Source organism: Sapajus apella, unplaced genomic scaffold (assembly GCF_009761245.1).
Source record: "Sapajus apella isolate SASKATOON/1434 unplaced genomic scaffold, GSC_monkey_1.0 scaffold35, whole genome shotgun sequence".
Taxonomy (NCBI): Eukaryota; Metazoa; Chordata; class Mammalia; order Primates; family Cebidae; genus Sapajus; species Sapajus apella.
Window position 1 is genome coordinate 5,046,908 of NW_022436975.1, and position 18,194 is coordinate 5,065,101.

An 18,194-nucleotide genomic window follows, 5' to 3' on the forward strand; every position below is an offset into this window, starting at 1 on the left:
CTGGCCAAGATGGCGAAGCCCTGTCTCTACTAAACTTACAAAAATTAGCCGGGCATGGTGGCAGATGCCTGCAATCCCAGCTGCTTAGAAGGCTGAGGCACAAGAATCGCTTGAACCTGGGAGGTGGAGACTGCAGTGAGCTGAGATGGTGCCACTTCACTACAGCCTGGGCCACAGAGCAAGGTTCCGTCTCAAAACAAAAAACAAAAAAGAAAAAAAGAAAAGAAAAAAAATCACTCTTAAGTAAAGCTAGCTATACTAAACAAGTAAATACTAGGCTTTTATAAAACCTTAAAGGTATAACAAATTTGAATTTACAGAAAGATTCACCTTAGCAGTATCTTAGAATACAACCTTATGGCTTTATGTAAATCAAATATATTTGATGTATTGAAAGCAAAGGATAAAAATAACAATCCTAATAAAGATAAGGCTAATTCTTATAACACCCTGAAAATAGGTTTATGTTGTCAAAAGCATGGGGAAAATAAGAAATCTTGGTGATTTAACTTCTATAAAATCATATGCAATATAAGATACGTCCCTAGTTTAAATTGACATAGCTAATAGAATCCTTCAGAAAAGTTACTTGAAAAGGTTCTCATTTAAACTTTAAAAAGATCTTTCTAGTCTTAATGAATCCTTCTCTTTCCTCCCAAGATTTCTTTCATTTTCAACTTAAGGCCAAAATATATCTAATATTCATACCACAAAACAGATACACACGAATTTAAAAGGTTACCTGAATTTTAAAAAAAAAAAAAAAAAGACAAGAAAAAGAAATCAGCCGGGCGCGGTGGCTCACACCTATAATCCCAGCACTTTGGGAGGCCGAGGCGGGTGGATCACAAGGTCAAGTGATCGAGATCTTCCTGGTCAATATGGTGAAACCCCGTCTCTACTAAAAATACAAAAATTAGCTGGGCATGGTGGCGCGCGCCTGTAGTCCCAGCTACTCGGGAGGCTGAGGCAGGAGAATTGCTTGAACCCAGGAGGCGGAGGTTGCGGTGAGCTGAGATCATGCCACTGCACTCCAGCCTGGGTAACAAGAGCGAAACTCCGTCTCAAAAAAAACCAAAAAAAAAACAACAACAAAAAAACAAGCATACACACACACACACCACACCACACCACACACACACACACACACACACACACACACACACACACACGCTAAGGGTTATTTTCATGCTGAATTAGTTTTATTTTCACATTAACAATATCCCTTTTTTAAAAACAATCAATATGTATTAAATGTATTTCTATGCAAAGAACTAAAACTTGCCATCTTAATGAGCGAAAACGCAAGGGCTTTTGTTTCCACCTCCATGCAGGATGGCAATATTTACAAAGAAAGTTTCCTCCATTGTCCCGTGTTTGATAATGTATCTATTTCTGTTTGATGTTAACATCTTGCCTTTTGTTTACTGGTCAAGATACAAAAAAAGATTACTGGTTTTATAAATGACTTCAAAAGTGTTTTGGGTCTTATTCATAAGTAAAACAACCCAAGAGAAAGAACTATGGGAGACTCACAAGATACATGGTAAACAGAATTATCTTTTTCTTTCTTTTATTTTTTTTTTTGAGACAGTGTCTCAGCTCTGTCCCAGGTTAGAGTACAATGGAGTGATCTGCAACCTCTGCCTCTGCAGTTCAAGCTATTCTCCTGACTCAGCATCCCTAGTAGCTGAGATTACAGGAGCCCACCACCACATCCAGCTAATTTTTGAATTTTTAGTAGAGAAAGGGTTTCACCATGTTGGCCAGGCTGGTCTCAAATTCCTGACCTCAGAGTGATCCGCCCGCCTCAGTCTCCCAAAGTGCTGGGATTACAGGTGTGAGTCGTCACACCCAGCCTGATTATCATTTTTAAATTAAAAACTACAACCTATAAAGCACTATCAGAAAATGCTAAAAGAATAAATCTCAGTTATAATAAATATATGGCCTACAAGAAACAAATATGCATTGACTAAAACTACCGATAAATTTCAAAGGTATTTTAAACAAATATTATCCATTTTAATGGCAAACATACTGAGTAAGTTTTAACTTGATGTCTTCTATGGACTGCAGATAATTTGAATAAATACTTTCAAACTTGAAAAGTAGCTTTTGGTATGAATTTGAACAGTCCTCCAGGTTGGCCATGATTGCAGCCCAGCCTTGGTGTTGAAGGTGTTCATCATGTACAAGACCTTCACAAAAAGAACAAAGTTTCTTGGCAACTTCATACATTTCCTATATTGAAAAAGAATACAAAAGAAAGTAAAAGAAGGCAATGGTTTGTTTGCAGAAGTTTGCATATGTTTACAAACATGTATGTGTGAATGAGTTCTAAAGCACATTTAACAAAGTGTTTCAAAGGACTGTTTTAGTTTATCTCTGTTCGTCTCTGTAAAAGAGAGTCTAAACATAAGTGAGATGTTTAACATAAGAGAGGTGTTATAACCTATAACAGAAGTGAGGTGTTTCTGAGCAGGTATCCTAAAAGAAAGTCAAAAGAAGAATACATAAGATGCTACATCTGAAAAACAAAGGAGTAGGGCTTTCAATTATTTGATTAATGATCAACATGTCATCACAAATGTCACTGTCCTCTGGTACTATCTCAAGACATACATGTTAAAAACAGTTTTAGGTAAAGGCAAAATCTAAAATACATCATCTACTTCTAGATTAGTATAACTGTAACACATTTAGTAAACCTAAATAGGATTCTAGAAAATATTTACTTAAACAGTAAAAATACCTTCAGAAAATAGACATGTGACGTTCAGTTCCAAAGAATGAAGGATAAAAATATTTATTACAGATAAATTACAAGACAGCATTATAGATTGCTTTATATATGGAGATACACAAATAAGTCCACTGTTACGAAAGATTTTAGTTGGCCAGAAAATAGAGATTATTCTACCTTTGTTAACTGCTATGAGACAAATATAAAAATCACAAAAGAGACAGGAAATGAGAAGTCAAAGCTTTCTGAAGGCATTTAACTTAAGTATCAGGGTGTGAAAATAATATGGACAAAGACAGGGAAAGAAGTACTTTAAAAGAGTGGAACATGATGATGTGGCAAAGACCAGAAATATAAAGTACTACTGGTTAAGAACAAATGGTCTGGAGGAAAAAGAGACAGAAAGAGGGCCAGATGATCAAAGACCCAGAAAACACTAAGGTAAGGAAGGAGTTGAACTTTACTCAGAAAAAACCTGCTGAAGAACTCTTTTAACATAAAGAATGTAATCAAATAGATGCTTTAAGAAGACTGGTAATATGAAAAATGTTACAAGGTGGAATGGGAAGGAATCTGAAAGAATGGATATAAAATGATTATTTTTAAGTTGTCCAGACAATGTGTAAAAAGGCTACCGTAAATACATCAACAGTTATTCAGTTAGCAAAGTAAATACGAAGTACATGGTCTTTATGGGGTGGGGATGTCAGTAATAATTATGTGCCATTTCACTAAAAATCAATCATGCTGCCACTAAAATAGAGTGGGGAAAAAATGCTGGAATTATGAAGTAACAGAAAGAAAAAATGTTTTCATATTCTTAAAAATGGATAAAAGGGAGGTGACACCCCTGAACTGATGAATAAAAGAGTTGTTGGGTACATTAAAGAGTTTCTTGCAGTACATGCAGAAAATTTAGGAAGATTCTTAAACATACAAAAGATGGAAGATATAAAAAATTAAAATATTCAAATATTTTGAGTTTTTGAATTGTTAAAATTTATAAATGTAAAATAGTAAGTTGAACTGTAGCACTACTTAATAGAAAAATAAAAGGAAAATAAACTTACGTTATTTAAAAAATGGGAGTACCTTGCAACAATGAAAAAGGAATAAAATGTATAGCATAGGCTGGGTACCGTAGCTCAGCCCTGTAATCCCAGCACTTTGGGAGGCCAAGGCAGGTGGATCACCTGAGGTCAGAAGTTAGAGACCAGCGGGGCCAACATGGTAAAAACTTGTCTCTATTAAAAATACAAAAATTAGCCAGGCATGGGGATGGGCACCTGTAATCCCAGCTACTGGGGAGCTTATGCAGGAGAATCACTTGAACCCAGGAGGTGGAAGTTTAAGTGAGCCTGGTCAACAAGAGGGAAACTCCACCTAAAAAAAAAAAAAAAAACTACAGTATGCTTTCATTTATCTGGGGAGGCTGAGGTCGGTTAGAAATGTGAAACAATAAATAATAGAGGTATGGGATAAAAATGCACTTTGTGTATATATCAAAGATTAGGAAAATGCAAAACAAATGTTCCATCATCATTAAGACGGAGTGGGGGACGGAATGAAAAAGGAAGTATTTTTTCTATCTATTTTGCAGATAAGCATGTAAAAATCATTATGATCATTCTGTTTTAGAAGATAGTATCGTTAATGAACAAACAGGTGAAAAGAAATATCTTTATAGGTAAAACATGAAAGTTTGCTTTGTGATATGAATGTAAAGAGCACTGGCCTTGGAGAAAAGAGGTTCTTCTTCATTCTCCCTGGCTATCTGGCCTTGAAGAAATTACTTAACTTCACCTGTTCTTAATTCTATATGTATAAAAGAAAGGGCTAATAGTTTCAATTGTAAGATAATAAAGATGTCTTTGCCTGCTTCTCCTTCCGGAAACTAACCAAAAACCAAAGGGAAATGAGATGCCATCTTGATGAAACCAGGAAACAACTACCATCCCCACACATAGAACATATGCAGCAAACCTGTGAAGAGTATGAAAACTGGATCAACTTGGGTCAAATAAAAAGGGCACCCACTGTGAAAGAATAAGAAATCTCAGGACCCCAAAATCACGAAGCTAAGGGAAAAGACAAGTTGGGAACTATGTGAGGCAAACCTGCCTCCCATTTTATCCCTAAATAAGATAGCTACGAAGATAAGAAAGCTACATACCTCCCTCACAATTTTGCTATAAGGAAATTCCTTGCAGGCTTCAAGATCTTTAACCTAAAACAGTGCTTCTGATTTTCACCATGGCAATGTAAACTGACAGCTAATCTTCACACGTGTGGGACACAAAGTCATCCCTCTGCTCACCTGAGACAAAGGCATAATTGACTGCTTCCTGTCTTATTGTTTATGTAAAAATGCAGATTTATTGAACCAGACTAAATTATGTCTTCAGTGAAAGGCTGATCAAGGACTCCAAAAATGCATCCTTTTGTCTCTTATCTACCTATGACCTGGAAGCCCCGGCTTAGAGTTATCCTGCCCTTCTGAACCAATCCCATGTGCACCTTACACATATTCACGTCTCATGTCTCCCTTCTATGTATAAAAGCAAGCTTTACTCTGATCACCTTGGGCACATGTTAGGACCTCCTAAAGCAATGTCTATGGTGTGTCCTTAAACTTCACAAAGTAAAATTTCTGAATTGTGACCTGTCTCAAGATACTTTAGGTTCACACCACTACTGCAGACATTTAGCAAAACCTGGGAGAACTGAATCCTCCTTGTGGAAGCTTGGGTGGACAGCAAGAACCTCTTGGGGCCCGATCTGAAGTTAGAAAGTAGCAGAAGAAATAATACCTACTTATACGACACGCTTGCAAAAAAGCCAGAGGAAAAACTGTGGGAAAAAGCCCCTAGAACTGCTAAATTTTGTCTAAGGAGAAGGACAGAATAAGTCTACACAAACACAGACACACACACACACACACACACACACACACACACACACACAGGACAAAGTACACACACACACACACAGAGGACAGAATAAGCCCACACACACACAGGACAGAATAAGTACACACACACACACACGACAGAATAAGTCCACACACACACAGAGGACAGAAGTACACACACACACACACACACACACACGAGGACAGAGTAAGTACACACACACACACAGAGAGGACAGAATAAGTACACACACACACACACACACACACACACACACACAGAGGACAGAATTAAGTACACACACAGGACAGAATAAGTACACACACACACACACAGAGGACAGAAGTACACACACACACACACACACGAGGACAGAATAAGTACACACACACACACACAGAGGACAGAATAAGTACACACACACACACACACACACAGGACAGAATTAAGTACATACACACAGGACAGAATAAGTACACACCCACACCCACACACACACAGAGGACAGAATAAGTACACACACACACACACACACACACACACACAGATGACAGAATAAGTACACACACAGGTACACAGAGGACAGAGTGTACACACACACACACACACACACACACACACACACACACACACACACACATTCTGCTTCTAACTAGGGATCCCCTGTGACCTAGGGCAGCTTCCTGCTCACCAGGGAGTGCTATCGTACACCCTTTCTTACACTGTCTTATAGAGAAATCATTCTACTCATTCAAAGAAAAGCAAAAATTTTAACATATGAAACACAGAGAGCCCTAAATCAGGCTTTAACAACCAAGACAGGTGAAATGAATAGAATTACTATGAAAATGATAGCTAAAAGGTGGCATCAATGAAGAAAAGAACTGAAGACATGGACAAGAACAATATTCAAAAATTCTGACTACTTGAATCTGAAAATTAAGAGATGATATTACTAAAATATCAAATATAGATCAATCAACACCAGGTCACAGCCTAGTAAAATAACTGGATTTCAAAGAGTTAATGCCATGAACAAGAAACAAAACAAAAACTTAAATCACTATAGGGTAGAAGAGAAGTGGAAATGAAGTTGGCTACAGGTTAGTACCTAAGTAATTGCAGGTGCTAAAATCTTGAAGATGACACAATATAGGGTGAAATTATCTTTCAAAAATCTGAACCTACAAAGATTTTCAAACTTGTAATTAATATACTTCTCCTGACATCTTGAAGAAACTATTTCATCTTTAATGAGTTCAGAAATAAATTGTTTTTACCATATATTACCAGATAATATATGGTTAAAAAAAAAAAAAAAGACAGGCAGCACTGAGTCCATTTCAAGATGAAATCTGAAAGAACTATGGGCATTTCGGTACAGAAGAGATTGCAGAAGCAGAAGAGAAAACAGATTTAACACTGTGTTAAGTATTCTGATATGTTTACAAGTCAAAAGAATGTCCTAGGATATTTGCAGCAGGTTTAGTCACAATAGATGAACACTGGAAACAATAAAACTGTGGCATATTTGTACAATAGAATACAATGCAGCAATGAATACAAACCACCCATACATGCAACAGCACGAATCATTCTCAGGAACATCATGTTGCATGAAAGAGGCTAGACACAAAAGAACAAAAACTACACTATTCCATTTATTTACATTCAAAAAGAGACAAAGTAATCTATGGTTTAGAAGTCAAGATACTGGTTAGCATTAATGAAGAGGAAGGATGAAAACTGACAGGGAGAAAGTCTTAAATAGGGCTTCTGGGGTGAAACTATTTTTATCTATGTCTTCATTGTAAAAATTCACTAAGAATGGATGTACAATTACGATTTGTGCATTTTTCAATATGTATATTATCTCAATAAACAGAAATCTAATCTTAATTTTACCAATAAGGTAACTGAGTCAAAGGTCACACCACAAGTAAATGAAGGAATCAGATATAAACTCAGAAAATCTGACTTTAGAGACCACATCCTGGACCATGAAGTAGTAACACCTCTAATACTGCAGGCAATGAATTGATTAGACCTATATTGCTGTTTTGGTTATAGTAGCTTTAGAATGTTTTATAAATCTGAAAGGAGGCCAGGCATGGTGGCTCAATGTGTTTTATAAATCTGAAAAGAGGCCAGGCATGGTGGCTCACGCGGGTAATCCCATTACTTAGGGAGGCTGAGACCAAAGGATCGTTTGAGGCCAGGAGTTTGAGACCAACCTCAGCAACAGTGTGAGATCCCATCTCTATATAAGAAGTAAGTAAGTAAATAAATAAGTAAATAAATCTGAAAAGATACATTCCACCACACCCCTTCCATTCTTCTCATGACTTTCTTCGCCATTTCTGGACACTGACCTTTTCATAAGAATTTAAAGATCATTTTAGATACAAACAAAATGAAAACCAAAGCTCCAAAAGAAGTATCATGGCTGTAACTACAGTTCATAAGCTTATGATCATATTAAAAATTAGATATGTCTTCTCATTTGTTTCATGGCCATTTGTTCATTTAAGAAACAACAATTTGTTCATTTATGTTCATTTCTTTCATTTGTTTTGTTCTTGAATATTTTATATAGCCAAATTGTTAAGTATATCTTGAAGTTTTTGTAAAAAAAATTTACATATTATTTTGAAGTTTTTGCTGCTGTTCAGATTACAGTATTTTTCCTATTTCCAGTGCAGAGAAATTCTATTTTTATATATTTATTACATATCCAGTCACCTTACCAAAACTCTAAGAGGTTTTGATTAAAATCCCTTAATTTTCCAAATATGCAACCATATCATTACCTAAAAGAAGTGTTTTTCATTTATCATTTTCACCACTTATTTCACTGATTTCATTTTCTTATTTCCTCAAAGCTTCAAAATACTGAACACATTGTTTCTGTTTTATGCAAAGATGGCCCTTGCATTTCACTAATTTAAAAGCTGCTTAGGCTTGGTGTTGTGGCTTACATCTGTAATCTCAGTACTTCGGTAGGCTAAAGTGGGAAGACCACCTGAGGCCAGGAATTCCAGACCAATCTGGGCAACATGGTGACACTCCATCTCCACAAAAAAAAATTTAAAAATAATCCAGATATGGTGGTGTACACCTGTAGTATTTGCCACTCGGGAGCTGAGGCAGGAAGATCACTGGAGTCCAAAATGGCTGCAGTAAGCCATGATCACGCCACTGTACTCCAGCCTATGCAACAGAGTAAGATTTGGTCTCAAAAAAAAAAAAAAAAAAAAAAAAGGCTGCTTATCTATTCTTCCTAACAACTGGAACAAGACAAGTATGCCCACTCTCACCACTGCACTTCTATTAAATATACAGTACTGGGGCTGGTTGCAGTGGCTCATGCCTGTAATCCCAGCTCTTTGGGAGGCCAAGGAGGGAGGATTACTTGAGGTCAGGAGTTTGAGGCCAGCCTGGTTGACATGGTGAAACCCTGACTCTACTAAAAATACAAAATTAGCCAGGTGGGGTGGTGCACATCTGTAATCCAAACCACCCATGAGTCACGAGAATAGCTTGCAAGAGGATCACTTGAGGTCAGGAGTTTGAGGTCAGCCTGGCCAACATGGCGAAACCTTGTCTCTACTAAAAACACAAAAATTATCCACACATGGTGGTGCACACCTGTAATCTCAGCTACTCAGGAGGCTGAGACAGGAGAATCACTTGAACCCAGGGGGTGGAGGTTGCAGTGAGCCGAGATTGCACCACTGCACTCCAGCCTGGGCAACAGAACAAGACTCCACCATAAAAAAAAAAAAAAAAAAAAAAAAAAAAAAAGTACTGGAAGTAACAGCCAGAGCAATAGAGCAAGAGAATGAAAGAAAATGCATCTGAACTGGAAGAGAGGAATTCAAATGCTCTCTGTTGGCTGATGACATGGTCTCACATACCTAGAAAACTAATGTCTCCTCCAAAACTCCTAGACTTGATGACTTCAATAAAGTTTCAGGATTAAAAAACCACTGTACAAAAATCAGTAGCATTTCTATACACCAATACCATTCAAGTTGAGAACTAAATCAAGAACTCAATCCCATTTACAACACACACACACACACACACACACACACACACACACACACCAAAGAATACATTTAATCAAGGAGACCTCTCTACAAGGAGAATTGCGAAACACTGACAAAACTATAGATGGCACAAACAAATGAAAAAATATCCCATGCTCGTGGATTAGAAGAATCAGCATCATTAAAATGACCATGCTGCCCAATCTACATATTCAATGCTCAATGCAACTCCTATCAAATTATCAATGTCATTTTTCACAGAATTAAAAAATAAAACCTAAAGATCATATGAAACCGAAATAGGGTCCTAATAGCCAAAGCAATCCTACTAAGCAAAAAGAACAAAGCTGGAGTCATCACAGTACCTAACTTCAAACTATACTAAAAGGCTACAGTCGCCCAAACAGCATGGTACTAGTAAAAAAACAAACACATAAATTAATGGAACAGAATAGAGAACCCAGAAATAAAGCTACATAGGTACAATCAACTGATCTTTGACGTATAATCAACTAATCTTTGACAAAGCTGACAAAAGCATACAATGGGGAAATGACACCCTATTCATTAAATGGTGCTGGGAAAATTAGCCATAGGCAGAAGAATGAAGCTGGACCCCTAACTCTGACCATATACAAAAATTAAATCAAGATGGAATAAAGACTTAAACATAACCTTGAAACTATAAAAAATCCTAGAAAAAAACTCTTCTGGACATTGGCATAAACAAAGAATTATAATTCAGACCTCAAAAGCAAATGCAACAAAACAAAAATAGATATTGGTCTAATTAAACCAAAGAGCTTACACACAGCAAAAGAAAACAACAGAGTAAAAAGAAAACCTACAAGAATGACAGGTTGCAGAATGGTAGGTTTGTAAGCCAGGTGCAGTGGCTCATGCATGTAATCACAGCACTTTGGGAGGCCAAGGCAGGAGAATCACTTGAGCCCAAGAGTTCAAGACCAGCCTGAGGTACATTGCAAAACCCCATCTCCACAACAAATACAAAAGTCAGCTGGATACAGAGTGCCTATAGCCTCAGCTGCTCAGGAGGATCACTAGAGCCCAGGAGGTCAAGGCTGCAGTGAGCTCTGATGGGGCCACCGCACTCAAACTCACCAAGAAAAAAACTAGGCAAAGAACATGAACAGACATTTCTCAAAAGGCGTACTCGCCAGACACAGTGGCTTAGGCCTATAATCTTAGCACTTTGGGAGGCCGAGGTGGGCAGATCACTTGAGGTCAGTAGTTCAAGACCAGCCTGGCCAACACGAAGAAACCTCACTTCTACTAAATATACAAAAATTAGCTGAATGTGGTGGCAGACGCCTATAATCCCAGCTACTTGGGTGGTTGAGGCATGAGAATCGCTTAAACCCAGGAGGGGGAGTTGCAGTGAATCAACTGCTATACTCTAGCCCAACAAAGCCAGGTATCACCAAAAAAAAAAAAAAAAAAAAAAAAAACCCACACACAAACAGCCAACAAACATATGGAAAAATGTTCAATAGCACTGATCATCAGAGAACCACAATGAGATACCATCTCATACAAGTCAGAAGAGGTATGTAAAGTCTAAAAACAACAGATGTTGGTAAAGATGAGGAGAAAAAGGAATGTACTAATTCCCACTGGTGGGAGTGTAAATTAGTACAACCTCTACAGGAAATAATATGGAGATTTCTCAAACAACTACCATCCCATCAACCCAGCAACTGCACTACTATCTATCCAAGGAAAAGAAAACGTTCTAAGAAAAAGACACCCCTCACTTGTATGTTTATCACAGCACTATTTGTAGCAGTAAAATCATGGAATCAACCTATGTGTCATCAACAGAAGACTGGATAAGGAAAATGTGTTGTATATATGTATAAACCACGGACTACTACACAGCCATTAAAAAAGAATAAAATCATGTCTTTTGCAGCAACATGAATGGAGCTAGAGGTCATTATCCTATGTGAAAAAACTCAGAAAAAGAAAATAAAATACTCCCATGTTCTTACTTTTAAGAGGAAGCCAAACAACAAGTATACACAGACATACAAAGGAAAACAATAGACACCAGGAATTTCAAAGGGAGGGAGGTAAGGAATAAAAAATTACCTACTGGGTACAATGTTCACTATTTAGGCTAATGAGCACACTGGAAGCCTAAACGTCTGCATTATGCAATATGCTCATGTATTAAACTTACACATGTACTCCTGAATCTACAAAAATTAAAATTAAATAAAAGTTGATTATATTTTTAGTCAAGTCTGTTTTACATTTATTTTGTCTCCCTCTAGGTCTATTTATTAAAAACAGCTGTCAAATTTTTACAAATGTCTCTTCTGGACAATATTCATTATGTTAATAGATGTTAACTGACAGATTAATTATTTGTATTTTTCTTCTGTAAGGTATTAATGACGATGAAATTAGTTTAAGAATTAATTTCTGAACAGTGAATCATCCTTACATTTTGAGAATAAGCACCTTTTGTTCCAAATATATTATTTTTTTGATCTTCTTCTGGATTTTATCTGCTAAAAAACCAAGAGCATACTCTCTATTTTCAGGATACAAGTCCACAGGAGCTTTCTGATTATGAAACAGATATATTAAATTTACCATTTTAACCATCTCTATGTGTACACTTCAGTAGCTTTAAGTACATTCAACTGTGCAACCATAACTATCTCTAGAAATTTTTTATCATCCCAAATTTAAACTTCTTTACTCATTATTAAACAGTAACTCTATAGTTGCTTTGCTCCCCAGCTGCTGGTAATCACTTTCCTACTTTTTGTCTCTGAGTTTTCCTGCTTTACGTAAGTAGAATCATGCAGTTCTGTTCATTTGTGACTGGCTTATTACAATTAGCATAACATCCTCTAGGTTCTTCCATTTTGTAGCATATATCACAATTTCCTTCCTTTTTAAGGCTGACAAATACTCCATTGTATATATATTCCACATTTTGATTGCACTGACATACTAATAAACATCTAGCTTGATTCCACCTTTTGATCATGGTTAATAATGCTACCATAGACACTGGCATATACATCCATTGTTTTATTGTTACCCTGAAATTTCTAGTAGTTATTACCTTATTATTCAGCCTGTGTTGATAGGCAAATACATATTTAACTTATGTTTTCATAAATTAAACGTTTTATCATTACATTGCACGTTGTTCTGTTTAACATTCTGAAGCCCACTTTGTCAAGTATTATTTCCATTTTAATCTTTGTTTGCATTTATCTGTTATCTCTGTGCATACTTGTCTTTTAATTTTTTGAGATGGAGTTTTGCTCTGTTGCCCATGATGGAGTGCAGTGGTATGATCTTGGCTCACTGAAACCTCCATCGCTCACATTCAAGTGATCCTCCCACTTCAGCCACCTGAGTAGATGGGACTACAGGTGCATGATGCCATGCCCGGCTAAGTTTTGTATTTTTAGTAGAGATGGGGTTTCAGCATGTTGACCTGGCTGGTCTTGAACTCCTGACCTCAGGTGATCTGCCCACCTTGGCCTCCCAAAGTGCTGGGATTATAGGTGTGAGCCACCATGTTGGCCATGCCTGTCTTTTTCACAGTTTAGCAATCTAACTGTATTGCCTGTGAATGATAGAAATGTGGTGAGTTTTGTGTGTTTTTAGCAGTGTCGTATAATTAATCTTCTAATAAAGTAATTGGTGAAATTAAGAGTAACAACTGATAGATTGGACTGCATTAATCTTGTTACTTTTTCAGTGTTCACTTTGATGTGCTGTTTCTATTATTTTTCTTTCTAGATTTTTGCTAAATTAATGAAGTTATTATTCATTCTTAGTTCTTCTCTGCCCCTCTTACACCCCCCTCAAGAATACTGGTTCTTCAAATGCTTTCACTTTATCACCTTGATCCTTTACTCTTTCCCCCCTTTTTTTTTTTTTTTTCCTGAGATGGAGTCACGCTCTGTTGCCCAGGCTGGAGTGCAGTGGCCTAATCGGCTCACCGCAACCTCTGCCTCCGAGGTTCAAGCAATTCTCCTGCCTCAGCCTCCTGAGTAGCTGGAATTACAGGCATGCGCCACCATGCCCAGATAATTTTTGTATTTTTAGTAGAGACAGGATTTCACCATTTTGGTCAGGCTGGTCTCAAACACCTGGCATTGCAATCTGCCCGCCTTGGCCTTCCAGAGTGCTGGGATTACAGGTGTGAGGCACCACGCCAGGCCTCTTTCCTCTCTCTTAATCCTGCCCTGGATGAAATCTTTAGAATGCTCTGCACCGCTAGATATTGCATATATAGTTTACTTCTACATTATTTCTAAGGTTTTGCATTGCCACATCTCTTTTAATCTAAAGAAACTTTTTTACAAAGTATCTTATTAGTATCTTGTGTTCTTTGGACACTGAGTGCTTCCTTACTCTCTGTTACAAGATATCTCAAGCTCACCTTGTATTCTCCCTGTCCCAGATATAGAATCAATTTCTTGATGAACACATGTTGTTTTTCCTAATAGGAAATGATATTTAGAATGTGATATGGTTTGGCTGTGTCCCCACCCAAATCTCAACTTGAACTTATCTCCCAGAATTCCACATGTTGTGGGAGGGACCTAGGGGGAGGTAACTGAATCATGGGGGCCTGTCCGTCCTGTGCTGTTCTCATGACAGTGAATAAGTCTCATGAGATCTGATGGATTTATCAGGGGTTTCCACTTTTGCATCTTCCTCATTTTTTTCTTGCTGTTGCCATGTGAGAAGTGCATTTTTCCTCCTGCCTTGATGCCTCTCCAACCATGTGGAACTGTAAGTGCAATAAACCTTTTTCTTCCCAGTCTTGGGTATGTATTTATCAGCAGCATGAATACAGTCTAACATAGTAAATTGGTACTACAGTGGGGCGCTGCTGAAAAGATACCCAAAAATGTGGAAGCAACTTTGGAACTGGGTAATATGCAGAAGTTGGAACAGTTTGGAGGGCTCAGAAGAAGACAGAAAAATGTAGGAAAGTTTGGAACTTCCTAGAGACTTGTTGAATGGCTTTGCCCAAGAAGCCGCTGATAGCGATATGGACAATAAAGTCCTGGCTGAGGTGGTCTCAGCTGGAGATGAGGAACTTGTTGACAACTAGAGCAAAGGAGACTCTTGTTATTATGTTTTAGCAAAGAGACTCGTGGCATTTTGCCCCTGCCCTAGAGATTGGTGGAACTTTGAACTTGAGAAAGATGATTTAGGGTATCTGGTGGAAGAAATTTCCAAGCAGTAAAGCATTCAAGAGGTGACTTGGGTACTGTTAAAGGCATTCAGTTTTAAAAGGAAAGCAGAACATCAAAGTTTAGAAAATTTGCAGCTTGACAATGTGATAGAAGAGAAAACCCCGTTTTCTGGGGATAAATTTAAGCCAGCTGCAGAAATCTGCACAAGTGGCAAGGAGCCTAATGTTAATCTCCAAGACCATGGGGAAAACATCTCCAGGCCACGTCAGAGACCTTCCCCCGCAGCTCCTGCCATCACATGCCCAGAGGCCTAGGAGGAAAATGTGGTTTCATGGGCCAGCTCCAAGGTCCTCATGCTGCGTACAGCCTAGGGACTTGGTGCCCTGTGTCCCAGCCACTCCAGCCGTGGCTGAAAGGGACCAACGTACAGCACAGGCTGTGGCTTAAAAGGGTGGAAGCCTCAAGCCTTGGCAGCTTCCACGTGGTATTGAGCCTGTGGGGGAAAAGAAGTCAAGAACTGAAGACTGGGAACTTCCGCCCAGATTTCAGAAGATGTACAGAAACACCTAGATGCCCAGGCAAGTTTGATGCAGGGGTAGGGCCCTTGGCGAGAACCTCTGCTAGGGCAGTACGGAATGGAAATTTGGGGTCGGAGCCCCCACACAGAGTCGCTAGTGGAGCTATGAGAAGAAGGCCATCATTCTCCAGACCCCAGAATAGTAGATCCATTGACAGCTTGCATTGTGTGCCTGGAAAAGCCACTGACACTCAAGGCCAGCCTGTGAAAGCAGCCAGTAGGGAGGCTGCACCCTGCAAAGCCACAGGGACGGAGCTGCCTAAGACCACAAGAACCCACCTGTCACATCAGTGTGGCCTGGATGTGAGACCCGGAGACAAAGGTGATCATTTTGGAGCTTTAAAGTTTGACTGCCCTGCTGGTTTTTGAACTTGCATGGGATCTGTAACCCTTTTGTTTTGGTCAATTTCTCCCTTTTGGGACGGCTGTATTTACCCAATACATGTACCTGCATTCTATCTACAAAGTAACTAGCTTGCTTTTGATTTTACAGGCTCATAGACAAAAGGGACTTGCCTTGTCTCAGATAAGACTTTGGACTGTGAAGTTCTGGGGTAATACTGAAATAAGTGAAGACTCTGACAGACTGTTGGGAAGGCATGATTGAAATGGACATGAGATTTGGAGGGGCGAAGGGGTGGAATGATATCGTTTGGCTGTGCCCCACACAAATCTCAACTTGAATTATATCTCCCAGAATTACAACATGTTGTGGGAGGGACCCAGGGGGGAGGTAACTGAATCATGGGAGCTGGTCTTTCCTGCACTATTATGATAGTGAATAATTCTTACGGGATCTGATGGCTTTATCAGGGGTTTCTGCTTTTGCACCTTTCTCCTTTTTCTCTTGCTGCCACCATGGAAGAAGTGCCTTTTGCCTCCTGCCATGATTCTGAGGCCTCTCCAGCCATGTGGAACTGTAAGCCCAATTAAACCAGGTATGTCTTTATCAGCAGCATGAAAACAGACTAATACAGAATGCTTGGCATTTGAATCTCAGATTTCTAATTCAGGATCTCAACAGCAATAATCATCGTTCTCATTTCATTTGTGTATTTCAAAAATATGTTAAATAGGATGCATTAAAAGAGAAATAACACCAGATTATATTTAATATAATTGCTGACATATATATTTCTGACATTTTATCTTTTCTTTGTACTTTGTCTTCATTTTGTTGAATTTAGTTTTAATGCGTTTTATTTCTCTCTAATCACTTGAAAATTATATATCCTAGTTATCCTTTAACTTATTTAATACTTTATCAAAATGTAGTATGTACACTTTTCAGCCAATCAAAAAACAAGTCTACAAGTTTTATTGTGTAAATTCAGTTTGCAGAAGTATATTTTAAAAAATTTTGTTCTCTCAAAGCACTTTTGAACTCTTAAATGTATGTTTAACACAGATGAGGTTATTTCCTTTTAATGCTGTATCCTGTGTGAAAAATGGGGGTAGTTGCACAAATGTATACACTGTATATTTTCTTTATAGAGTTTTACTAATTAGAGCAAATGTTTAGTAATGTTATTTTTTACTTTTACAAAAGGTAAACATTATTGTTTCATTGATTCTAACACATTTTTCCCATTACTAAAACAAAAATGTAGCTTACTACTGACAGCTTAATGTCAATGATATTACTAGAAGGTAAACAGCAAATTAAAAAAGAAAATCAATGACTGGGAAAGAATCCTTGGAAACCGCAAGTAGCAGTGTTAAGAGCTATATATTAGAAAGAAACCTGATTCTCTTCCGGGAACTAACCATAAGTATGGAAAAAATACATACATTTTTTAGAGCTATTTAAGCTCTTTTTGTCTATATCTCCTCTAACATAGGTTCTCAGTTAATGTTCAAAAGTAATTATTTACATAGCATTACCTAGGAAAGAAGGTGACCAAATCATATTTAAGACAGCTTTTCCACTCTTAAATACTGTCATTGTCAAAGTAGAATAACTAGCAATGTATCATCCAGAAATTTTAAAACTAGATATATTAACTACAAAATATTTTTAAAGTTTGTGAAACTTTTTGCATGCTTTCTATGCAATTTAGACTACTGTGCTATTTAGATCCGAATTCTTTAAGAAGCAATCAGTTAGTTAAAATAATTGTTTATATCTTACCACTGCAAGCTGTGTCCTTGAAGCAACAGTATGAAAAACTGCAGGCATCATAAGAGATTCTTCAACTTTTATTTCCATGTCATTTTCTGTCGAAAAGGTAGTTTTAGGAATAGCAGGTGGACGATCACATAAGATCATTTCTTTGTTAAAAAGAAAAATTGGATTTGTATCCTGTATTTTTCAAAAAAAAGGGAGAAATAATCAAAATAAAATGTTATAAATACTGAACATGCACAGTGCCTTCAATATATGAAGCAAATAAATCTTACTTCTGAACACTGAGTTCCCATTTCCCTATGTGATGTAAAGGTGGTGCATCTTTGTATGCAAGGGCTCTCGAATACCTACCGTCCCAGCACTGTAGGTACACACTCTTCGATCTGCAGCCATGCATTCTCCTCCATTGACCACCAGCACCTGGTGTTGAATAGCAATCTTGTATTTGCTTTGAATGGCATGTTTAAGGTCTGCCACACTTCAAAAAATGAAATAAAATAAATCAGTTATTTATATTTGCCCAATGACTTTATTTTCCAAGTAGTACTATGTAAAAACACCTTTAGAGGTTAATG

At 37.7% G+C, this 18,194-nt stretch overlaps 1 protein-coding gene across 5 annotated transcripts in view; it reads right to left on the minus strand.

Moving 5' to 3' along the window:
• RB1CC1 (RB1 inducible coiled-coil 1) overlaps positions 1–18,194 on the minus strand; it is a 106,219-nt gene that overhangs the window by 50,667 nt on the left and 37,358 nt on the right. For all 5 annotated transcript variants that reach the window (XR_004274401.1, XM_032296078.1, XM_032296076.1 and 2 more), the window contains exons 4-6: positions 17,971–18,097; positions 17,623–17,793; positions 2,042–2,244 (exon numbers count right to left, since the gene is read on the minus strand). Coding sequence is in view for 4 of the 5 variants with exons in the window: in XM_032296078.1 (XP_032151969.1) it covers positions 2,042–2,244; positions 17,623–17,793; positions 17,971–18,097 (501 nt within the window). In the remaining variant the exon portion in view is untranslated. The remainder of the gene's footprint in view (positions 1–2,041; positions 2,245–17,622; positions 17,794–17,970; positions 18,098–18,194) is intronic.